The sequence below is a fragment of the Acanthochromis polyacanthus genome, chromosome 24, assembly GCF_021347895.1.
Source record: "Acanthochromis polyacanthus isolate Apoly-LR-REF ecotype Palm Island chromosome 24, KAUST_Apoly_ChrSc, whole genome shotgun sequence".
Classification (NCBI taxonomy): Eukaryota; Metazoa; Chordata; class Actinopteri; family Pomacentridae; genus Acanthochromis; species Acanthochromis polyacanthus.
The window spans coordinates 6,146,754-6,173,667 of NC_067136.1; the positions used below are offsets into that span (position 1 = coordinate 6,146,754).

Genomic DNA, 26,914 nt, shown 5'->3' on the forward strand with positions numbered 1-26,914 from the left:
GATGCAAATTTTGTCTATAATCTACAGAGACTTTATTCAGTGTTCAGTGCACACTTTTGTTACACACATTTTGACAGATAAGCAGTTGTGCTTTTCAAGCAGATTTTAGTCAGAAACATCAGTAGCATATGTTGTTTTTTTACTGTTACACCAATCTAGGTAGATAAACTGCACTACTGCAGCAGACATATTATTGAAATGTGCTTCTATTATGTGTCTACATACACTGCTCACAAATAGTTATTCAACTTTTGGGTGAAATTGATGGAAAATATAAAAAGTGCATGCTTTAGTGATATATCATAAAAGTAGGGTATTTAACTAGAAACATGCAATAGTGATTTCCTCATCTCAAAAAAAATTATTGAATCAAAAGCTAACAACAGTGGAGGGTATGTCACAATAAAAATGTCTCAGTTTGAACAGAACAGCAGCCTTCAGCTGAAATCCAGTACAATTGTGTCCCACCAGTGGCGTGATCATGGATGTGTCCAGGCAGCAGCTGACCTCTGCCTCGTAATTAGCCTTAAGACCAGCTGTAAAGATAAACATAGATATTATCATTATCATCAACATATGGTGCATGTGTTTAACCTTTAAGCTATGTAGGGATGCAAACGTAGTCGAAGCTAAGTAGCTAAGCTAATGCTAACACGTTCAGTGTTCAGAATCAAAACATCTCTAAAAATTACCTGTTTTCTCAAACGTAGTCGCCGTTCCCTGTGACAACCATGAAGACAGATAGATAATCACAGAAGAGCTCATCTGAAGAGCAAATGTCCAATAAGGTTCCTGTTTTTGTTTGCCATGTCCTTCCAGGGCTCAGTAGGAAAAAGTCTGAATATATGGAATGAAACTTTGAATAGATGGAATGAAAATCTGAACATTCTATATTCCGACTTTCATTATATATATATCTCAACTTTCATATATATATATCGACTTTCATTATATATATATCAAGTTTCATTATATATATATCGACTTTCATTATATATATCAAGTTTCATTATATATATATCAAGTTTCATTATATATATATCAACTTTCATTATATATATATATCAACTTCATTATATATATATCGACTTTCATTATATATATAATTTCCTAAACGGCATGCCATATATATATATATATATATATATATATATATATATATATATATATATATACATACATATATATATATATATATATATATATGTATGTATATATATATATATATATATATGTATATATAATATATGTATATATATATATATATATATATATACATATATATATATATATATATGTATATATATATATATATATATATATATATATATATATTACTGTATATATGAGAGAAGAGGCTACAGCCTGGTTTTGTGTAATGTGATGGTGGTTTTCACTTTTTACTCTGGTAGGCCTAATTCATGTTCTTGATGTGACAAATATATATCCACCATAGATGAATAAAGCAGCAGGTAACACCTAAAACCAAAGTAGGAATACTTTGGAAAAAAGGGGCAACTTCATGTGGAGATGTTTCATCAAACACTCAAACTTTGAATGAAAAAGCAGAAAAAACATGTAGGCCTACAGAGGAGATGTCATTTTTATAGAGATGATATGCTACTGTGGCCTACATTTAAATAAGGGAGAAGACACAAATGAGCTGTACACAAAATAGTTCTCTCATCATTTGGCATCACCTTTGGATCATCATCATGATCAGATTGGACCGCTGGTAAAAGGAAGGTATTCTTTATGGAAAACTGTGCTGTTGTGTCCTGCTTATTTTAACACAATCTGTGCCTATTCCTGTTACGTGTTGACTGCACTTTGAGGGTGAAAGCAGAAAGAAAATCAGATATTTCCAAGTATTTACCGCTGGTGGATTCCAACCCACGGCGCAATGAAAGTAAAACCACATTTAATCTACTTAACTACACTCTAACCACTGATCCACAGTTACACACTGTGACAAAATGTGTAGTGTAATATGATAGAGTTTGATTCACGGTTATTCCGGCGTTATTTAAAAAAGGTCTCAATGTATGTCACCGAACAAGAACATCACTGATTACAGATCAAGATGAATTTAATGTGTAACATGCGGTTCACAGGCGTCTTTCTGAAGCTCGTCAGAACCTTCTCTGACATGGAGCTAAAGTAAGCTTGACTGTTAGCCTGCCCCGGACCAGGCTTGTCGCTCTGGCTGAGTTACCATGGTTACCAAGCCAGGCTAGCCCTAAGCCTTGTTGGTGGAACTAAACTCTCACTAAAGTTAGCGAAGCTGACCAAAATAAGCCAGGCTTAGACCTAAGCCAGCTTCGTGGAATACCCCCCTGACTCACTGTTTCCTCATCACTGATGTTAGAGCAGAAAAACACACAAAGACTCAGAAAACACCACAGAGACCTCCCTGACTGGCTGGACGACGTCTGACGTTACGGTGAGCGTATTGCGTCATTTCCTGTTTCAGCGCTGTGTCGTGTTGTTAGCATGGCTTCTCCTCTCCCTCCTCCCTCCCTCTCCTGCTCAGTGTGCCACATGTTTAGTTATTCCTCTGCCTCCTTTAGTGATAACGATATGTGTAATAAGTGCAGCCTTTTGTAGTTCTGGAGGCGAGGCTCTCTGAATTTGGAATCGCGGCTCCGCACCATGGAAAATAACCGCTAGCAGCTAGCCAGGCCCCTTAGCTGGTGCGGACCGCAATAGCTTAGCTAGTGTAGCATCTGTTAGCCGTCCCTTAGCAGCTCCCGAACAGCCGGGTGGATGGGTGACAGTTCGTAGGAAAAACAGTCCTAAACTCAAGCCTGCTGTCCCGGCTCACCACAAACCGCTTCATGTTTCTAATCGTTTTTCCCCGCTCAGCGACACACGCGCTGAGAAACCAACTCTGATCATTGGCAGCTCCATAGTCAGAAACGTGAAGCTAGCGACACCAGCGACCATAGTTAAATGCCTCCCAGGGGCCAGAGCGGGCGACATAGAAGCAAATTTGAAACTGCTGGCTAAAGATAATCGTAAATATAGTAAGATTGTTATTCACGTCGGCGGTAACGACACCCGGTTACGCCAATCGGAGGTCACCAAAATTAGCGTGGCATCGGTGTGTACTTTCGCCAAAACCATGTCGGACTCTGTAGTTTTCTCTGGACCCTTGCCTGATCTGACCAGCGATGACATGTTTAGCCGCATGTCGTCGTTTCGCCGCTGGTTGTCTATGTGGTGTCCATCAAACGACGTGGGCTTTATTGATAATTGGAGCTCTTTTTGGGGAAAACCTGGTCTGATTAGGAGAGACGGCATCCATCCCACTTTGGCTGGTGCAGCTCTCATTTCTAGGAATATGGCTGATTTTATTAGTACTCCTAAAGCATGACAACCCAGAGTTAAGACCAGGATGCAGAGCTGTAGTCTTACACACCTCTCTGCAGTTTCCTCACAGCTGTCACCCTCCAGTAATTCAGTTAACTTTATTGAGACTGTGTCTGTCCCCCGACCACCAAAATTCAATAAATTACACAAATCAAAAATATACAAAGAAATAGTAACCACAAAAATGTAATAAAAATTAATACCTCTATTTCAACAGAACACAGAGACAGGAAAATTAAATGTGGTCTGTTAAATATTAGATCTCTCTCGTCTAAATCTCTGCTAGTAATGAGTTGATAACTGATCACCAGATTGATTTGTTCTGTTTGACTGAAACCTGGTTGCAGCAGGAAGAATTTGTTAGCCTAAACGAATCAACTCCCCTAGTCATATTAACTGTCATATTCTCGAATCACAGGCCGAGGAGGAGGAGTAGCAGCAATCTACCATTCTAGTTTAAAATTGAACCAGAGGCCTAAACCTGATTACAGCTCATTTGAAAATCTCACTCTTAGTCCTCTCATCCAAATTTGAAAGCTCAGAAACCAGTTTTATTTGTTGTTATATATCGTCCTCCTGCTCCTTATTCTGAGTTTTTATCTCAATTCTCAGACTTTTTATCTGAATTAGTGCTCAGTTTCAGACAAAGTTATTATTGTGGGTGACTTTAACATTCATGTTGACGTAGACAGCAACAGCCTTACAACAGCTTTTAATTCATTATTAGACTCAACATGTAAATAACCAACTCATAGTTTTAATCACACTCTTGACCTTGTCCTGACTTATGGCATAGAAAATTGAAGAGTTAACAGTATTTTCCCCAGAACCCTCTTCTTCTGACCATTTTATAACATTTCAATTTAAAGTAAAGATTGTTTAGCACTGAGAACAAATATCATTACAGTAGGTGTTTGTCTGACAATTCAGTATCTAAATTTAAGGAAATAATACCCTCACTGTTTACTTCAGCAACATTTACTGATAAATCAGAAGGCAATTATTATTATTTACCCCACAGAAGTGGATTCTTATGTTAATAATGCTTCAGCCTCACTGCGTACAACTCTTGATAGTGTTGCACCTGTAAAAAGAAAGTTATATCTCAGAGAAGACTTGCTCCTTGGTATAATTCCAGCTGTGGGCTTTAAAGCAGGCATCCCGAAAGCTGGAAAGAAAGTGGTATTCCACTAATCAGAGGAAGTGTATGTGGCTTGGAAAAATAGTCTAGTAATCTATAAAAAAGCTCTTCATAATGCCAGGACAACTTATTATTCATCTTTAATAGATGAGAACAAGAACAACCCGAGGTTTCTCTTTAGCACTGTAGCCAGGCTGACAAAGAGTCAGAGCTCTGTTGAACCTTGTATTCCTTTAGCTTTAACCAGTAACGACTTCATGAGCTTCTTTACACATAAAATAGTTATGATTAGAGATAAAATTATCTGGCCCTTCCTACAATGTCACAGATGCTTTTGAATTGGCTGTTAGACCTGATGAATCTTTAGAATTCTTCACTCCTATATGTCTCTCTGAACTAATTTCAACAGTTTCTACATCCAAACCATCAACATGTCTTTTAGATCCTATCCCAACTAGACCTTCAAGGAGATTTTACCTTTAATTAATTCTTCAATGTTAGATCTGATTAATCTCTCTCTAGTAACAGGCTATGTACCACAGGCTTTTAAGGTTGCTGTCATCAAACCTTTGCTTAAAAAGCCCACTTTAGATCCAGATGTGTTAGCTAACTATAGACCGATATCCAACCTACCATTTCTCTCTAAAATTCTGGAAAGAACAGTTGCAAATCAATTATGTGAACACTTACAAAGGAATAATTTGTTTGAAATGTTTCAGTCAGGCTTCAGAGTGCATCATAGCACAGAAACAGCTCTAGTGAAAGTTACTAATGACCTTCTCATAGCATCAGATAATGGACTAGTCTCTATAACTTGTTTTGTTAGATCTTAGTGCAGCGTTTGACACAATCGACCACAACATTTGTTACAGCGTCTAGAACATTCAATTGGCATTAAAGGGACAGCACTGGACTGGTTTAAATCCTACTTATCAGATAGGTTCCAGTTTGTTCATGTCAACAATAGTTCAGTCCAACAGGAATGTTCATGGTGAATCAAATCCAAACATCCATGAACCAATCAGTAACATGAACAGATTGTACTTCATTCTACTGACCACTAGAGGTCCTACTGGAGCAATGTGTGTTTCTGAAGCCTCCAGGAATGAACCATGTTTGGAATAAAGAGTGGAAGCTTCAACAGAGCCTGGATCAGCATCACTAACCACAGGACCATAAATAACCAGTAGACTAAATAAACATAGTTTGGAGGAAACATCAGCTTAAAGCTCCTACACTGACACACTTTCATTAATTCTATTAATGAACTCATGTTTGATGCATGAAGACATTAGGCTGTCAGTGAAGGCATCACACTGTCAGGTACCTGAAGGCATCACACTGTCAGGTACAGTGAAGGCATCACACTGTCAGGTACAGTGAAGGCATCACACTGTCAGGTACCTGAAGGCATCACACTGCTGGGTACCTGAAGGCATCACACTGTCAGGTACCTGAAGGCATCACTCTGCCGGTTTCTCCTCTTTCTGACCACATTTCAGAGGTTGAAACTGAGAGACGCTCTCAGACTGGCAGCAACTAACCTCTGATTTCCTGTCAGCTTCAGAGGAAACAGCTTTTGTTTTCAGATTATCGTCGTATTAAATCTTCATCAATCTTCGTCCCTGACAGCTTCAGATACAGACTCACCATCCTCCTGATAGAAACAAAGATTTACTTTATTTAAAGCGTTTAACTGTCAGTGAACGCATCACAACCAACTTTTATCTCTCAGCCTTTTTGTAGCGACAGTCAGAGCAGAGAAACCAGAGCAGAGAGGCAGGAAGGAGGAGTTTACTGATGAGACAGAGCTGATCAGAGAGAGGATCTAATACCAGCAGCTCAGGATGGAGGGAACATCTCTGCTGTGGATCTGTAAGTTATCTCTGATTGTCTTGGGGGTTTGTGTGAAGTTTAGCTCAAAAATAAACAACAATAATTTCAGTTGATGAAGTTTCCTTTGAAAGGTCAGTGAGACTTCCAGTGTTGAACGTTCTGCTACAAAGATCAGAAGAAACTTCTTTAAATGTTGGAAACAGAACCATGGAGGATTTATGTTGGAGATGAAATGTTGTCTCAAACTCACCTTTGTGTCTCTTTAGCTCTGAGCTCTCTGCTGTTCTCCACAACACACCAAGGTAGGTCACCTTCCTCTGTAACCGTCTGAAACTCACCAACAGCATGTTGGTCTGGAGATGTTGGACATTTAAAGTGTTGAAATTTCTATCAGAGCATGAGCAGAACAAGTTCCCAGTGGAGTCATCTGTTTCCTCCTGACAAATCGAAAGCTGTGAAGCAGATCTGTTGTTGTAGTTCCTCAAACGTCCACTTGAGGCTCCAACAGTCCCCACAGAGCTCCATCAGAACAAGACAGAGAATGTTCATAGATCTCAAAGGTTCAGTAAGATTGTGACTTAAAGTTGTAACATTCAGAGGATGTTTGGGGGATTGAGTCACAGACTGGGTTCCATAAAATGCCTTTTCCAGATGTGATCAAGTTCTTAGATTACAGGAGCTTCTTTAGAAATCATTTCTGTGACATGATATATTAGCAAAGGTGGAACGTTTTGCCTGCACAGTGTCATGTCAGCACGATAGAACAGATCTTCTTATTTGAGACGACACCGATCAGTTATAACATCATGACCACCTGCCCAGTATTGTGTTGGTCCCCGTTTTGCTTCGAGGCCTGGACTCCACTGGACCCTGAAGGTGTTCTGTGGTATCTGGACTCTTCTAGACCCTGAAGGTGTTCTGTGGTATCTGGACTCCACTAGACCCTGAAGGTGTTCTGTGGTACATGGACTCCACCAGACCCTGAAGGTGTTCTGTGGTACATGGACTCCACTAGACCCTGAAGGTGTTCTGTGGTATCTGGACTCTTCTAGACCCTGAAGGTGTTCTGTGGTATCTGAGATGTTAGCATCAGATCCTTTAAGTCCTGGAAGTTGGAAGGCGGGGCCTCCATGTATCAGAACATCCCACAGATGCCGGATTGAACTGAGATCTGGGGAATTTGGAGGTCAACACCTCAAACTGGTTGTTCTCCTCAAACTATTCTTAAACCATTTCTGCTTTAAGGCTGAAAGAGGCCATAAGGGAATGATGTTTCCATGAAAGGGTGTAGACGGTCTGCAATGCTTAGGGAGGAGGTTCATGTCAAAGTAACATCCATGTGGATGGAGGACCCATGGTTTCCCAGCAGAACATTGCCCACAGCATCACACTGCCTCCACCTGCTGGTCTTCTTCCCATAATGCATCCTGGTTCCATGTGTTCCCCAGATAAGCATCCGGACACCCACATGAATTTTGAGTCATTTTGGACTAATTTTGTATAAACTTAGCTAATTTTGGATGGATTTCACCTCATTTCAGACACAAATTAGACAAATTTGAGGATTTTTCCATAGGTTCCAGTCATTATGGACTATTTTAGGGTAACTGTTGACCAGATTTGTGTCATTGCGGACACATTTTGAGTCTAGTTTTGTGTATTTGCAATGATGTGTGCAGCTTGAAGCAGAACAGGGGACACAAGGACAAATTTGAATGCATTTTGGACAAGTTCTGGTCATTTGGGATGAGATTTGGATAATTTTGGACACATTTTTGATAAGTTTTAGTCATTTTGGACCAGCTTTGGTTGTTTTTGACAAGATTTGGATAATTTGAGGCATTTATTAGTGGTTTTGTTTCCTTGCAACAACACGCACAGCTGGGAGAAGAACAATAACAAGGAGGTAACAATGAGTCTTGTCTGTCCATGACCCTCTTAATGGTTCACCACTGTTCCTTCCTTGGACCAGTTCTGATAGATCCTGACCACTGCAGACCAGGAACACCCCACAAGAGCTGAAGTTCTGGAGATGTTCTGACCCAGTCGTTTTGTCAAACTCACTCAAGTTCTTACTCTTGAACATTTTACTGCTTCTAACATAAACTTTGAGGACAAAATGTCCATTTGCTGCCTGATAAATCCAACCCACGAGCAGGAGCCATGATGAGGAGATAATCAGAGTTATTCAGCTGTCAGTGGTCAGAATTAACATTCTGATCGGTGTATGGTAATAATGACAAAGCAGGAAGGAACAACTACTCTACTACACTACACTGGCAGAAAAAGATTCAATCTGTCAGACGTCAAACATACCAGGATGTCCGATTACATCTGGTGTGATGTTTGGGTTTGAAGATAAATCGTAGATATCAGAGAATACACTTGATTCAAGGTGGAGGTGGGACTACATCAGGGATCAGCTCTGAGCCCCTTCTTGTTTGCTATGGTGATGGACCAACACGGTCTCACGGGGATTCGTGAAACTGTCACGTCAGTTTTTGTTTCGGTTTCGTGCGCACCAACACGATGTCGTCATGTTTTTCGTGCCGCTCACCACGAGCGAAACCCGCTGTGGTAATCACATCTGAAAGTGGTTTATACTGGCGGATTCATGACGATCTCAGCTGTGCATCGGCGTTTGCGGCCGCCGCTGCGTCCGCCGCTTCGGCCGCCAGACATTCTTTAAATTCCTATGCAAATTCAGCGGATTCATGACGATCTAAGCTGTCCATCGGCGTTTGCGGCCGCCGCCGCGGCCGCCATTGCGCCAAAAGCTTCCTATTGCGGCCGGATGTCTGGCGGCCGCAAACGCCAATGGACAGCTTAGATCGTCATGAATCCGCTGAATTAGCATAGGAATTTAAAGAATGTCTGGCGGCCGAAGCGGCGGCCGCAGCAGCGGCCGCAAACGCCGATGGACAGCTGGGATCGTCATGAATCCGCCAGTATAAACCACTTTCAGATGTGATTACCACAGCGGGTTTCGCTCGTGGTGAGCGGCACGAAAAACATGACGACATCGTGTTGGTGCGCACGAAACCGAAACAAAAACTGACGTGACAGTTTCACGAATCCCCGTGAGACCGGGCTGGATGGACAGGATGACAGACAAGGTTAGACAGGAGTCTCCATGGACTGTGATGTTTGCAGATGACATTGTGATCTGTAGTGAGAGCAGGGAACAGGTGGAGGAGAAGCTAGAGGCGTGGAGGTTTGCCCTGGAAAGGAGAGGAATGAAGGTTAGCCACAGCAAGACGGAGTATCTGTGTGTGAATGAGAGGGACCCAAGTGGAAGAGTGAGGTTACAGGGAGAAGAGATCAAGAAGGTGGAGGATTTTAAGTACTTTGGGTCAACAGTCCAGAGCAATGGAGAGTGTGGAAAAGAGGTGAAGAAGCGTGTACAGGCAGGCTGGAACGGCTGGAGAAAAGTGTTGTGATGTGTGATAGAAGAGTTTCAGCTAAAATGAAAGGAAAGGTTTACAAAACTGTGGTGAGACCAACCATGTTGTTTGGTCTGGAGACAGTGTCCCTGAGGAAAAGACAGGAGGCAGAGCTGGAGGTAGCAGAACTGAAGATGCTGAGGTTCTCTTTGGGAGTGACCAGGATGGATAGGATCAGGAATGAGAACATCAGAGGGACAGCACATGTTAGAGGCTTTGGAGATAAAGTCAGAGAGGCCAGACTGAGATGGTTCAGACATGTCCAGAGGAGAGAGAGTGAATATATTGGTAGAAGGATGCTGAGTTTCCCACTGCCAGGCAGGAGGCCTAGAGGAAGACCAAAGAGGAGGTTTATGGATGTGGTTAAAGAGGACATGAAGGTAGTTGGTGTGAGAGAAGAGGATGCAGAAGACAGGGTTAGATGGAAGCAACTGATTCACTGTGGCGACCCCTGAAGGGAAAAGCAGAAAGGAAAAGAAGAAGAAGAGAATACAATTGATCCAAGATGATGATGTGACACTACAGGCTGAAATAAGAGCAAAACGGTCAAAGCTGAAGGTACAAGTAGTAGAAGTACTTAACAAGGGCAGCTGTCGTACTTTTTACTGAAAGGGAAAAAAAGAATAAGGAGCCAAACAATCCTCTGAGGTTGGGGTGGATGGACGGGTTGTTGTAAAACACACTCATTCTCCTGCAGTGATTTGTTTCAGTTTAAAAATCACAAACAAACGCAGCACTGAATAACTTCAGCTCTCCTGATGACACACTGCAGCTCAAAGCCCTAAATTGTTTCTTTACTTGTTCATCCAGCTCATCTGACTGTAAATCCTAGAAGATCTCAGTTTTTTAGAGAAGATTCTGTTTCTCTGAGCTGTGAGGATGAAGACAGATCTGCTGGATGGACTCTGAGGAGAAACACCACCAGAGAAACCAGAACTGTATGTGGAAATGACTTCGGAAAATGGTCTGGTTCTACCTGTAACATCGACTTCATGATTCAGTTTGACAGTGGAGTTTACTGGTGTGAGTCCATGGAGGCAGCAGCCAGTCAGAGCATCAACCTCACTGTTTCTGGTAAGATGAGCTGTGCAGTCAGTGCTGATGAAGCTGTGTGTGAATGGATGAAATGCTGTAGTTTGTCTCTGTGTTGAGGTGGATCAGTGATCCTGCAGAGTCCTGTCCTCCCTGTGATGGAGGGAGATCCCCTCACTCTGAGCTGTCAATCAAACCAGGACTCCCCCCTCCCAGCTGTTTTCTATAAAGATGGCTCCCTCATCAGGACTGAGCCCGGAGGTCACATGACCATCCTCCATGTTTCCAGGTCTGATGAAGGCCTCTACAGGTGTAACACCAGCAGTCATGGAGAGTCTCCATCCAGCTGGATCTCTGTCACAGGTCAGGATTCTTCTACTGAAAGAGACACACAACATGAGGAGAGACACACAACATGAGGAGAGACACACAACATGAGGAGAGACACACAACAATCACATCTACAAACAGAAACAGAATGACTGAAAATAAACATGAAATGAGCAGAAAGAGTCACCTGACCAGGTTCTCTTCTCTCCACAGGTAAACCGACAACCTCAGCTCTGCCCCATTCCGCAGCTCCGCCCCCTTCCTCAGCCCCTCCCCCTTCCTCAGCTCCGCCCCCTGTCTCCTCCTCCCTCCATCTTGTCTTCAGGCTGCTCTGCCACCTGGTGGTGTTCTGTCCGTACTTCATCTCGACTGTCCTCATGGTGTCTTTGTATCGACACAGAGCTACAGGTACTGATCAATCAATCAATCAATCAATCAATCAGTCAATCAATCCTCTGATGATTGACAGCTGCCTCTAACTAACTCTTCATGTGTTGATAAATTATTTTCTTTCTGATCTTCTCTGACTGCAGGAAATGACTTTCCTGTCTCCATGGTGATGGCCCCGCCCACACAGGCTGAACAGGGATTGGATGATGACTATGATGACATCATCACTGCTGTGACCACGGAGCATCAGTTCTGAGCTGAACTCAGGATCCTCCAATCAGAAAGTGTGTTTATTTTATCATGTAATTGTGCTGTTTCCTGTCTTTGCGTTCACTTTGTATCATTGCTGGGGTTTTTTTTAATTTCTGTTTTCTTGTCTCTCTGTGCTAATTTTGCATATTTTTGTTTGTTCTGGCGAAAAAAATGTGTCCTAAATAACAAAATGGCTTAAAATAACTCCACGTTTCACAAATAATTTAAAGTTTCTCAAAATATATGTGAATATTTGTCAAATTATTCCATTAAATGACTCCAGAAAACAAAGTGACTCAGTATTTGTTCAGTGTGACTCAGAAAGTACTGGACTGGACTCACTGTTTCCTCATCACTGATGTTAGAGCAGAAAAACACACAAAGACTCAGAAAACTACAACAGAGACACAACATGACCAACAACAGACTGAAAACTACAACAAAGAGACACAACATGACCAACAACAGACTGAAAACTACAACAAAGAGACACAACATGACCAACAACGGACTGAAAACTACAACAAAGAGACACAACATGACCAACAACGGACTGAAAACTACAACAAAGAGACAACATGACCAACAACGGACTGAAAACTACAACAGAGAGACACAACATGACCAACAACAGACTGAAAACTACAACAAAGAGACACAACATGACCAACAACGGACTGAAAACTACAACAAAGACACAACATGACCAACAACGGACTGAAAACTACAACAGAGAGACACAACATGACCAACAACAGACTGAAAACTACAACAAAGAGACACAACATGACCAACAACGGACTGAAAACTACAACAAAGAGACACAACATGACCAACAACGGACTGAAAACTACAACAAAGAGACAACATGACCAACAACGGACTGAAAACTACAACAGAGAGACACAACATGACCAACAACAGACTGAAAACTACAACAAAGAGACACAACATGACCAACAACGGACTGAAAACTACAACAAAGACACAACATGACCAACAACGGACTGAAAACTACAACAGAGAGACACAACATGACCAACAACAGACTGAAAACTACAACAAAGACACAACATGACCAACAACGGACTGAAAACTACAACAAAGAGACACAACATGACCAACAACAGACTGAAAACTACAACAAAGAGACACAACATGACCAACAACAGACTGAAAACTACAACAAAGAGACACAACATGACCAACAACGGACTGAAAACTACAACAAAGACACAACATGACCAACAACGGACTGAAAACTACAACAAAGAGACACAACATGACCAACAACAGACTGAAAACTACAAAAGAGACACAACATGACCAACAACGGACTGAAAACTACAATATAGAGACACAACATGACCAACAACGGACTGAAAACTACAACAAAGACACAACATGACCAACAACGGACTGAAAACTACAACAAAGAGACATAACATGACCAACAACAGACTGAAAACTACAACAGAGAGACACAACATGACCAACAACAGACTGAAAACTACAACAAAGACACAACATGACCAACAACGGACTGAAAACTACAACAAAGAGACACAACATGACCAACAACAGACTGAAAACTACAACAAAGAGACACAACATGACCAACAACGGACTGAAAACTACAATATAGAGACACAACATGACCAACAACGGACTGAAAACTACAACAAAGACACAACATGACCAACAACGGACTGAAAACTACAACAAAGACAACATGACCAGCAACGGACTGAAAACTACAACAAAGACACACAACATGACCAACAACAGATTGAAAACTACAACAAAGAGACACAACATGACCAACAATGGACTGAAAACTACAACAAAGAGACACAACATGACCAACAACGGACTGAAAACTACAACAAAGAGACACAACATGACCAACAACAGACTGAAAACTACAACAAAGAGACAGAACACGACCAACAACAGACTGAAAACTACAACAAAGAGACACAACACGACCAACAACAGACTGAAAACTACAACAAAGAGACACAATATGACCAACAACAGACTGAAAACTACAACAAAGACACAACATGACCAACAACAGACTGAAAACTACAACAAAGAGACAGAACACGACCAACAACAGACTGAAAACTACAACAAAGAGACACAACATGACCAACAACAGACTGAAAACTACAACAAAGACACAACACGACCAACAACAGACTGAACACTACAACAAAGAGACACAACATGACCAACAACAGACTGAAAACTACAACAAAGAGACACAACACGACCAACAACAGACTGAAAACTACAACAAAGACACACAACACGACCAACAACAGACTGAAAACTACAACAGACACACAACATGACCAAGTTTGTCGAAATCTGCTAAAGGCATGTATGAAGTGTGTGTATGTAGTATGTAACATGTAATAAGAGCAGTGTTGGGCAAGCTACTTGGAAACTGTAATGAGCTAAGCTAGCAGCTACTCCGTGTTAAATCAAGCTTCACTACACTGAAGCTATGACCCACAGAAATGTAGCAAGCTAAGCTACAGCAATATGACCAAAGTAGCTTAATACATTCAAGTTACTTTTTTTTCTTACCAAAAACTTTCAGGGACTAATGAAGTCAGTTAAACGGAGACAAGAAAATGCCGACTTGTTTATTATTAAACCATCATTTTTGTTCTTAGTAAGTTGATACACTGAGGAATATGTGGAGCTATATTTAAAATGAATCAACCTTTTTACATTAGAAATCATTGTTTTGATTTTCTTTTTAGTTTGTATTGCAGACATAATGTATCTGATAATTAAGTTGCAGTAGCTTATATTAACACACCACTTACATTGGAGGGTATAATAGGTTACATTTGATATCATTTCCATATAAAGTAAGCAATATTATAGTAAGACAATTTTATACATAATTTGGGTATTAAATCAAGTTTTATTTCTTAAGTCTAATATCTATGTAAAATCATTCAATGCTTTCCCAAAGTGCTGTATCCACTACTACTTAACTCAGTTTTGGTCTTGAGTGTAAGATTAAGATATTTAATCATTTATGCCATCACTTTTGTTTCCCTTTCTGTTATTTTTTTCAGCCATTTGCTCATTAGTGTTAACAGTAATACTGAAGAAGACAGATTTTGGTTTTACTGTTACCTCGTTTTCTCCCATACCTCTTCCCTCCTATATGTATCAGTTTATTTAATCCCCCAATTTATACATATTCACACACTGCCACCACAACCTTACGCTGAATTTAATTAATTTACTGCCACGCGAATTTTAGATGTTGAAAAGTCGCTCGTTTGTGTGTGCATCTTATACTGCGGTTGACATGTGGTGGTTAGCTAACTGCTGCTGGTTGTGCATATTCGGTAGTCACCTGTATATGGGTTCTCTGATTTGTATTTGACGTCTTTAAAGTTGACAGAAACTTCGCCTTGGGCTGGCACAGTAGGCATCTGAAAACGACTTTTCTCCGTTTTTTCACAAAAACTCAACTATTTAGGTAGGGCCACGGTGACTCTGACTCCTTCTCTGCCATCTCTCATGAACTGAAGCGAGCGTCTGTGTGTGTGGATCCAGTGGAAGGGATTGTTGAATGACGACATTAACAGTTCCTCCGCTTCTATTGGTTGACACAGACATGTCGGCGTTTGGAGATGATGTCATGCTCCTCTGCCTGCAGCGAGCCGGCTCATTAGCTGAAGGACTTACGGCTGAGTAGAACAACACAGCCGCTGCAAATCAATAATCAGTGCAGCATAAAGTCTGGCACTCTCCACCATACTGATGCTGCATTATTGACTCACTCTCCCCGCCACGCCATGCACTCTGCTACCTGCTCCACGCCGTTGCCGTCTCTTAGACGTTTCCCCCCGGACTCTGCTTCCCTCTTGGATTATTACTCTACGCCCCACGCCTCGGACCCCGTTGCTTCTCCCTTGGATACCTTGCCAGCTCCCGGCCATCATTTCACTCCCCGCCTGTAGGGGTGTGTATTGGCAAGAATCTGGCGATACGATACATATCACGATACTGGGCTCACGATACGATATATCGTATCGTGAGCCTAGTATAGAATTACACCAGCAATATGCACTAACTAAACACATTTTTATTTGATTAGAACAGTATCTAATGCTGTATCACAAAACTTTCCTCTGTAAAAACTTAAAGTGCAGCATTTGGATGATTAATGTTTTAACATCCAGCTTTAAAAGTACAAAAAAACCATAAAAAAACAAATAAATAAAATTATGTCTTACAGACGTTACAGTTTAAGATCCTGCTCAAATGTTCACATTCCATTAGCTGTGAAAAAATGCAGAGTATACAGTCCCTGACTTATCCAACATCAGAACAGTATTTTTGTGGAACAAAGTAACTAACATCAGCAAAAAGTGCTTTTAGGATGCTTGAAATAACCATTATTTAACAAAATACTGTTATCAAGTTGAAAAAAACCCCTGCAATATCACGGTACTACTTTTGTAGTATACAAACAACAGACCAAAAAAGCATATATTAGTTATTACTACTTTGTGTAGAAATCCAAAATGTGTCCACACTTCAGCCTTGTACGCCGCAGGGGCCGGTGTTATGTGTTCGGATTCTGCCATGTTGAACTGTGTTTATGTGTGAGGCCGTTTCTCTCGTGAATCTCGTTCCACGTCCTTGCTTCAATTGACTACGTAAGTGCTGCCACCTAACGGTTGGAGGTTTAAATTACAATCGGAAATGAACTTCTGCCGTGTCTGCAGATGAATAAATACCTAAAAATATCGATATCATACTTTTAATATCGATACAGTATTGTGAAACAAAATATCGCGATATATCGCCGAAACAATATTTTCTTACACCCCTACCCGCCTGCTCAGCCTACTCAGCCTTCTCCCGTCCTCCATAACCCAGACTAACTGTAAGCCACCTTTCCCTCACTTTAGTTAATTTATTTAGCCTTACTTCGGCCTTCGGATCTGTTCTTGTTTAGTTAGTTTTACTTTATTCTATAGCTTTTTCTCAGCCCTCTGGCCCTCCTTTAGTTTGTCAATTTGGTTTAGTTTTCCCTCCTGCCTTCTCTCCCTCCCGCTTATTTATTATGAATTTCTGTTAAATTATTCTCTGTAATTGAATTAAAACTTTTTTTTGTTTGTTTTTTAATTCATCCTGTTGTCCACGCCTGCTGCATGGGTTCACACACGCCGTTGCATGACAGATGATGTCACTGTCTGATCCTTAAAAGTGTGAGATGAGACTGCAGCAGAGCAGAAAGCTCCGCTTCAAGCAGTTCAACATTCATCATTTTTAATGTAGCTTTTTGCGTTCGCTACCGCGCTACATGACCAAAAGATCAGCTAAGCTGTTGAAACGTTTGTTGATTTGTAAACAACAACGCTATCACGTCGTTACAGAAAAATGTAGTTAAACTACTAACGACGCTATTTGTAGTGACGTTACTGCCCAACACTGAATAAGAGTGTAGTGTGTTTGTTGTGAGTCCAGTAAAGTCCTGGTTCTAGTTCTTGTCAGAAGGTGGACGGATTCAGGAAAGAAGTTCCCCCACATCCTTTCTGTCAGCCTTCAGGCAATGGAGGCATCTACCTGAAGACAGCAGGAAATCTGTCTGTTTCCATGGTAACTGGACTGCTTCAGGATCTTCACCGGTTGTTGTGGATGTCCTGCAGGTGGGTGGACCACCCTCCTGAGGGACAGGAAGTCCTGTTTGGTGCAGCTGCTCCTCCAGGTAGTGATGCTACCCACTAGGATGTTCTCTATGGAGCAGGTGTAGAACTTTCAGAGAACCCTGATGGGGAGCTTGAAGCAGCTTGGAGCAGGTAGGGTATGGCCTCATCTGTAGATCTGTTGGGGTGAAAAACAACCAGCAGGGGTTCAGAGTGTCAGGAAGGGAGAAGGTGATAAAGTTCATGACCAGCAGCTCCAGACACTTCATCACCACCAATGTCAGGGCTACTGGGTGGTAGTTGTTCATGGAGGACAGGAAGTAAACAGAGGGAGGATGAAGATAACGTAAACACAGATGCTAGCTGGTCAGCACAGACTTTCAGGATGTGTCCAGTAATCCCATCTGGTCCTACAGTCGATTCATATGGTGTTCAAGTCAAAACAAGCATTGAAGATGTCAGGGCCCCCTCCTCCTCTACCCCCACCTGACATCCCTCTCTCCCTTTTCCCTCTCTCTCTCTCCCTCTCGCTCTCCCTGCTGTTGCTGAAGCGGAGTGCGGCCTCACGGTTGTCTCCGCTTCGGCAATCAGCGCTTCAGCAGAATCCGGGCAGCTGTGCATCATCCTGATGATTACACCTCAGCAATAAGAACCGGTCTCACCTTTCACACCCTGCCAGATCGTAAACTCTGCTTACGCAGTCAGTTCACCTCTCGCCTCTGAACAATCTCTGAACCATGTTTCTTGTAATTCTAATTCCTTCTTGTCTTCTCCCGCATTCCAGTTCAACCCAGTTACCCGGACCTCCTCCCGCTCCCCCTGATCCCCCCGTGCCTCGCTCCAGATCCCCTCCTCTGTCCCCCACGTGAGTGACCGACCCACCCCGAGGCCTTGAGGTCTCGAAAATACCTGTGCCTCGCTTCCCCCCTCCTGGAACCCAAGCCTGCCCTCTGCCCGCACTCCTGTCCTCCTGGGGCCCCCACTGGCCGCCGATCCCTGGCTCCACCTCTCCGTCCCCAGTCCGCTCTTCACCATCCCTTCCTGGTTCTTCTCACCATCCCATCATCTCTCCTCGCTCCCCTCCGATCCCCCTCTCCCTCAAATAAACCTGCTTCAGCCAGCCCCCGCCTTTGCTGTATGTTCTCTGCTGGGGTTCTCTATCTGGTTCCTAACAGAAGATGTTCAGATCATCAGGGAGAAAGGTATGGATGTTCACCTGTGTGGGTGTTACTTTGTACATGGTGATGTTTGTAGTCCCTGCCTCAGTCGTCTGGAGTTGGGTTGCTCCATTTGTGACTCCAGCTTCATCCCATAACGCTGTTTAACCTCCTTGATCTCTCTGAGGCAGCCTTGTACTCGTCCATGTTCCCAGGGACCTGGTCCATGTTGTAGACAGCAGCATCATGGAAGGTTTGGTCCATCCATGGTTTAACTGGTCATCACTGTCCACACACAGACTTCTCCACTGGTATCGTTTCATTTACAAACCCATCCTTGGTCTGCTGCCCACAGATTTATCCTCCTTCATGTCACATAAACAGTTCAGTCATAGTCTGTGTTTCCAGGACTTTATTACGTTCATCGTCCCCTGAACTCAGAAAAACAGATTTTTCTTCCTCTGCTGCTTCAACCTGGAACTCACTACAGCAGAGTCTGAATCTGTCCAACTGGATTCCTCTGGTGGACTTCAAACATCTCTGAAATACCATGGAAAGATCATCTCCTCGGACTGGTACTTGTTCTCAATGTTTTTACTCTGTAACTTTACTGCTTGGTGTCCATCCATTCTGATATCTATGATGTGTTTTGTCATGAACTCGTCTGTCTGTAACTCATTGTTTTATTGTCTAGTTCAGGTCCCTTAGTGTTGTTTGTCAGTGACTCAATGTTTTGTTGTTACTGGAAAACGAATCTCTCTTGATAATGAGACCCTGTGTCTCCATTAGATTACTTGCATCAATAAAGATTATTTAAATAAATGCCGGTTATCTTCAGTCTTGGTTTTATCGTTTCATGCTGGTGGAAACAAACCGTCTGTAAATGACAGTGGTTTATCTGAGAGGAAATCAGACTGAGGTTTGGTTTCTGCAGACTTCAACCACTGAACTGTGGTCAGAACCAGTAAAGGGACGAGGCTGAAGGATCTCAGTCAGTTATTCACTCTGATGAATGACCAATAAGTGCATCAAACAGCTTCTTGATTTGGTTATTTTCTGTCCTTGTGTTCATTTTGTGTCTTTTTTGTTTGCTTTGCATATTTTGTGCTCATTTTGTGTTTTTTTGTGTGGTTGTTTTGTGTCGTTTCTGGTTGTTGTCTATTTCAATTGTTTTCTCTGTTTTTTTATTGTATTTTTTGGTTGTTCTTCAGTTTCTCTCTGACTTGTTTCGATGATTTTCCCATCAGTCAGATAATCTTCAGTAGTTATCGAGGCGTTCTGTTCTCTGAGTCTGTTAAAGGAACCCAGCAGCTCTGTGGTTGTCAAGGTTCCTGTTTCTGCTGCAGAGTTGCTCTTAGAAATGTGAACTTTCTGTATTTTTCACTGTTTTTCCTTCATCTTCAGCTCATAGAACATTTATAATTCTTTGAAAGTTCTTGAGCTGATTTTAGTTCTGAGTTTACTTTGACAAAGTTGATAATTTTACAAGTTTTGTTCATCCTGTGAAGGTTAGCAGCTCTGAGGTCAGTGTTTACATCCTGCACCGCACTAGAGGTGTTAAAAATAAATTTAAAAAACTGTCTTAATGTGGCCGGTCCTTGTATCCGGATGTATCTGACTTTGTAGAGAGCTGCAATCTGCTTGGCATTGAGAGGAAGAGAAGACAAAGAAATGGTGAGTCTGCTCTTGTTTTTGTCAGTTATGACCAGGAATCCTCTAAAACAGGGGTGTCCAAACTTTTTCCTGAGGGTCACAAACAGAAAAATATACAAAGAACTGGACCACTCATTAGAGGCTGAACATTGTTCAACATTGAAGTTGTATCTCAAAGATTCACAGCTTCACACTGTTAGAGAATTCTGTGATGTCGAAAGAAGAACCAGGAGGCAAACTCAGAGACACTCTGGAGACTCAGATGGCTGATGTTGAGAATAAGGTTTACTGATATCAGGAGAAATGATGCAGCGAGTAACAGTGATGTGAGCACTGGCAGCATCAGTTCTAAGGAGTCTCTCTGGCCTTGGGTACTTCTACCATTTTGGAAGGCATGCCATGTTTCTGTTACACTCCAAATATGGAGACAGGAAAGTTAGCTCAGGCTCCATCTGGACAACAATACAGCACTATGACCTTGTTATTCTGACGTCGTCAGTCAGATTGTTGTCTTTTATCCCCATGTTATCCTTACCAAGCGTCTGTCTGTCTCAGGGTCAGATTGGGAACAGAAAAAGCATAAACAGGTTTGCATCCTCAATTAAGGAGAACAATAGATCAGGGGTGACCCCTTGTAGAGTATTTTGGGGTGAATTGGTACCTACACTTGATTTAGGGTGGCTGCAGCTGGCAGACGCACCGGCATTTGGGATGTCATTAAATAACAGCTGAGGGGACACCTCAGTCATGAGAAAGTGAGTAATTTTTCCCCAACACACACAGAACGCTTTCATGTACTCATAAAGTTGTTCTACGAGTTGGTCTCTGCCTTGTAGGCTGTTGTTCAGTGTGTTGAGATGATCAGGAAGATCTACTAAAGTCTGACAACCACAGAGGGTCACTCAGCTCATGAAGAGGTCGGTCCTCCTCTCTTAAAAACTGCTCGATTTCTGGTCTCAGGGAATGAAACCGCTGCAGCACAGAGCAGACTTAGCCGACGTTCATCAGAATGGTAGAGGAGGTCCTCATATTCAGCATCAATGTCAGAGAGGAATGTTTGAAGTTCTCTGTGGTAGAGCCCTCATGCTCCAGTTATGTTCATCACATGGTCAAGCTGGACTTCTTGGCACAGAGGGTTTCTTTGTGGACGATACAGAGTGTTACCTACTAGGGTTCATTGGTTTCTGAACTGTAGTTGGGCAGCCTCGGGTAACGCTAGCTCACTTAGCTTAGCATGGTTCTCTGTTGGTAACAAGTTATATTCAGAGTCTGGACCAACTCTGTGGTGGAGATGGTAGGACTTTATTGAACTCTGCAGCTCTCTGTTCGCACATACAGCTTCTCCAGGATACACTGGCTTCTACTTCTCTGATCTCTATGACTGTCACTGCACCGTACATGTCGCCCTGCTTCAGCTTCAACGTTCTTCTTCTGTCACACTACCGCTGTGAGCACTTCCTCTTACGCCTCACACATACAGACTAGAGCCTACCAAAGGGACAGGTTTGGTCTGCAACAAGAGCATTTTAACAGCCTCACCTCCACTTTACCACAGAGATCCTTCCTTTGTGCTGCTCTGTCATAGCTGGAGCTCCATCTGTTGGAACTCCACACAGCTTCTCCATTTAAGTCCCATCATGTGAACTGCATCTGAGACAGCTTCAGACATGTCTTCACCAGTTGTTGTCCCCTTTAGACTCCTGAGATCAATCAGTTCCTTTGTAATGTAAAACTCCCTACAAAAACCAGCAGCTGTGTGGAGTCCATGCTCTCATTCAATTCAATTCAATTCAATTCAATTTTATTTATATAGTGTCAATTACAGTCAAATTGTCTCAAGACACTTTACAGAACCCATATGCCTGACCCCCAGAGCAAGCCCAAAGGCGACAGTGGCAAGGAAAACACCTTTTAACAGGGAAGAAACCTCGAGCAGAACCCGGCTCTATATAGGGGGGACCCATCTGCCTGCTGGCCGGGGGGGGTTGAGAGGGACAGAGGAGGGCAAGGGGGAGGGATGGGAGAAGAGGGAGGGGTGGGAAAGCAAGGAAAACACAACACACATTTGGATACATGTATGACAGGATATGTGACACAGACAAAGTATAAGCTAACATTGAAAACTGACTCATAATTTACTCTTATGATGTACGGCTCTGACATTAAACATACTCCATATATAGCTAGCAGTAAAATTCAAACAGTATGTAAGTTAGCATAACAGTATAGTGAAGGCAATGCAGAGTTGACTGGTGGAAAAAGGGAGTTGGAAGCAGAGGGCTGGAGGAAGGTCAGCAGCAGCATCCCACAGTGGACATGATGGAGACTGGACCAGCTGGTGGAACATCAACCACAGATCTGAAGCATCCAGCTCTGGGACCAGGGACACTCAGAGAAATAGCACAGGGGGAAACAGAGTGAATGTACTGCAATAACGGTATACATATTAAATGTAAAGGTAGATAGAGAAGGGCTCAGTGCGTCAAGAAAAGTCCCCCAGCAGCCTATAGGCCTATAGCAGCATGACTAGAGGCAGAACGAAGGGACGTCCAAGAGGGAGTCAGCTGTGCAATGAAGACACAAGCCGAACCCCTGTGGGTCACCCAGTCAGCCCCAACTATAAGATTTGTCAAAAAGGAACGCTTTAAGCCTGGTCTTAAAAATAGAGAGAGTGTCTGCCTCCAGAACCCAAACTGGGAGCAGGTTCCACAGGAGAGGAGCTGATAACTGAAGGCTCTGCCTCCCATTCTACTTTTAGAAATTCTAGGAACAACAAGTAAGCCTGCAGTTTGAGAGCGAAGAGTTCTACTAGGATAATAAGGTACTATCAGATCTTTAAGATATGATGGAGATTGGTTATTAAGAGCTTTATATGTCAGAAGAAGGATTTTAAATTCTATTCTGGATTTAACAGGAAGCCAGTGAAGAGAAGCAAGTATAGGGGAAATATGATCTCTTTTGCTAACTCCTGTCAGTACTCTCGCAGCAGCGTTTTGGATCAACTGTAGATGTTTAAGAGAGCTACTTGGACAACCCGATAATAAGGAATTACAATAGGCAAGCCTGGAAGTAACAAAAGCATGAACTAGTTTTTCTGCATCACTCTGAGACAGAATGTTCCTGATTTTTACAATATTACGCAGGTGAAAAAGGAAGTCCTACAGACTTGCTTTATGTGTGAGTTAAAGGACATGTCCTGGTCAAAAATAACTCCAAGATTCCTCACAGTAGTACTGGAGGCCAATGTGATGCCATCCAGAGTAACTATTTGCTTTGAAAGCGAGTTTCTAAGATGTTTGGGGCCAAATACAATGACTTCAGTTTTGTCTGAATTTAGCAGTAGGAAGTTAAAAGTCATCCAGGTTTTAATGTCCTTAAGACAATCTTGCAGTCTCGCTAACTGATCAGTTTCATCTGGCTTCATAGATAAATACAATTGTGTGTCATCTGCATAACAATGGAAGTTAATACAATGCTTCCTAATAATATTGCCTAAAGGAAGCATGTATAATGTGAAAAGTATCGGTCCTAAGACAGAACCCTGAGGAACTCCATGATTAACTTTAGTATGCTCAGAAGAGTTATTGTTGACATGCACAAACTGGAACCTATCTGATAAGTAGGATTTAAACCAGTCCAGTGCTGTCCCTTTAATGCCAATTGAATGTTCTAGACGCTGTAATAAAATGTTGTGGTCGATTGTGTCAAACGCTGCACTAAGATCTAACAAAACAAGTATAGAGACTAGTCCATTATCTGATGCTATGAGAAGGTCATTAGTAACTTTCACCAGAGCTGTTTCTGTGCTATGATGCACTCTGAAGCCTGACTGAAACATTTCAAACAAATTATTCCTTTGTAAGTGTTCACATAATTGATTTGCAACTGTTCTTTCCAGAATTTTAGAGAGAAATGGTAGGTTGGATATCGGTCTATAGTTAGCTAACACATCTGGATCTAAAGTGGGCTTTTTAAGCAAAGGTTTGATGACATCAACCTTAAAAGCCTGTGGTACATAGCCTGTTACTAGAGAGAGATTAATCAGATCTAACATTGAAGAATTAATTAAAGGTAAAATCTCCTTGAAGAGTCTAGTTGGGATAGGATCTAAAAGACATGTTGATGGTTTGGATGTAGAAACTGTTGAAATGAGTTCAGAGAGACATATAGGAGTGAAGAATTCTAAAGATTCATCAGGTCTAACAGCCAATTCAAAAGCATCTGTGACATTTGTAGGAAGGGCCAGATTAATTTTATCTCTAATCATAACTATTTTATGTGTAAAGAAGCTCATGAAGTCGTTACTGGTTAAAGCTAAAGGAATACAAGGTTCAACAGAGCTCTGACTCTTTGTCAGCCTGGCTACAGTGCTAAAGAGAAACCTCGGGTTGTTCTTGTTCTCATCTATTAAAGATGAATAATAAGTTGTCCTGGCATTATGAAGAGCTTTTTTATAGATTACTAGACTATTTTTCCAAGCCACATACACTTCCTCTGAATTAGTGGAATACCACTTTCTTTCCAGCTTTCGGGATGCCTGCTTTAAAGCCCACAGCTGGAATTATACCAAGGAGCAAGTCTTCTCTGCGATATAACTTTCTTTTTTACAGGTGCAACACTATCAAGAGTTGTACGCAGTGAGGCTGAAGCATTATTAACATAATAATCCACTTCTGTGGGGGTAAAATAATAATAATTGCCTTCTGATTTATCAGTAAATGTTGCTGAAGTAAACAGTGAGGGTATTATTTCCTTAAATTTAGATACTGAATTGTCAGACAAACACCTACTGTAATGATATTTGTTCTCAGCTGCTAAACAATCCTTTACTTTAAATTGAAATGTTATCATAAAATGGTCAGAAAGAAGAGGGTTCTGGGGAAATACTGTTAACTCTTCAATTTCTATGCCATAAGTCAGGACAAGGTCAAGAGTGTGATTAAAACTATGAGTTGGTTTATTTACATGTTGAGTCTAATAATGAATTAAAAGCTGTTGTAAGGCTGTTGCTGTCTACGTCAACATGAATGTTAAAGTCACCCACAATAATAACTTTGTCTGAACTGAGCACTAATTCAGATAAAAAGTCTGAGAATTGAGATAAAAACTCAGAATAAGGAGCAGGAGGACGATATATAACAACAAATAAAACTGGTTTCTGAGCTTTCAAATTTGGATGAGAGAGACTAAGAGTGAGATTTTCAAATGAGCTGTAATCAGGTTTAGGCCTCTGGTTCAATTTTAAACTAGAATGGTAGATTGCTGCTACTCCTCCTCCTCGGCCTGTGATTCCAGGAATATGACAGTTAATATGACTAGGGGGAGTTGATTCGTTTAGGCTAACAAATTCTTCCTGCTGCAACCAGGTTTCAGTCAAACAGAACAAATCAATCCGACAGAGTTGTTACATCTGTCAGACAGCGGGGGCTATGCTGTGACTCTCGTGAGACTGCCAGTGAGATTTCGGAATACAACATGGTGGCACCCTGCTGCTGAAATAGAATTCACTAGTCTTAGCTCTTTCTCTAAACAAAATTAAATTTAATCACCGCATTACTTGCATTCAATTATTGATATTTCCTTACTCGAACTGCGGATTTGGAGCACCACCCACCGTGGAGGACCTCGAGCGATTTATCGACGGATATTTTTACAACCGCGTCATGGAAGACCCGAACCGCAACAATCCGTCTAAGAAGAGGAAAAACGATTCCTCGACTGATACTGACGACCTCGCTACAACGGACGTCCCGGTTGATATCCTGGAGTCCATAAATAAAAAGCTAGATGTTCTCAGCGTTCTCCGCGACGAAATTCAAGACCTGAAGGTAAGTTTGGAGAACGCCTATCAACAGGTAAGTGAGCTTCAACTTGATAACGCGGAACCAGGACCCTCACTGCTCTTTCCCTACAGTCAACTTAAAATACTTAGGCATAAAAATTTCACCTAAATTATCTGAATTAGCTCACTTAAATTTTTCCCCATTACTGGATAACATCACCAATGACCTACAGCGCTGGAACAATCTCCCTATATCTCTTATGGGACAAATAGCTACTATCAAAATGAAAATCCTACCAAAAATAAATTACTTCTTTGCAATGATTCCATTCAAACCAACGTCCAACTGGTTCCAGTCGCTGGACTCGGCTATCACAAAATTCTACTGGAATAATAAAAAAGCAAAAATCAGTCTATCTACTCTTCAGAAAAGTAAATCCGAAGGAGGTCTAGAAGCACCAAATTTTATGCATTATTATTTAGCTAACCAGCTACAATATCTTATTCTATGGACACAACCTACCGGAGATGCCAACTGTTGGTTAGAATTAGAACAGAAGGATTGCAATAGCATCAAACTTTCAGACATACTCTTTATTACAACATCCATTAAACGACACAACTGTTTTAAAAACCCAATGATTTCCTCCACCTTGACCACTTGGTGGAAGGCATTAGAAATTACAAACTCTAAATTGGAGCCCTGTAAGTTTTCTCCCATTTGGTACAACCCTGATTTTCAAGTTAACAATCAGCCGCTCCATTTAGCTGTTTGGGAGCAGAATGGAATCACACATCTCCACCACCTCTTCTCAGATAATACGTTCATGTCA

At 41.8% G+C, this 26,914-nt stretch overlaps 1 protein-coding gene across 1 annotated transcript in view; it reads left to right on the forward strand.

Annotated features, from left to right (window-relative positions):
- Positions 1 to 10,650: 10,650 nt before the first annotated feature.
- LOC127532703 (sialoadhesin-like) overlaps positions 10,651 to 26,914 on the forward strand; it is a 258,353-nt gene continuing 242,089 nt past the window's right edge. Inside the window, exons 1-2 of the mRNA XM_051944726.1 lie at positions 10,651 to 10,866; positions 10,945 to 11,113. Of these exons, the coding sequence (XP_051800686.1) occupies positions 10,785 to 10,866; positions 10,945 to 11,113 (251 nt within the window). The 5' untranslated portion in view covers positions 10,651 to 10,784. The remainder of the gene's footprint in view (positions 10,867 to 10,944; positions 11,114 to 26,914) is intronic.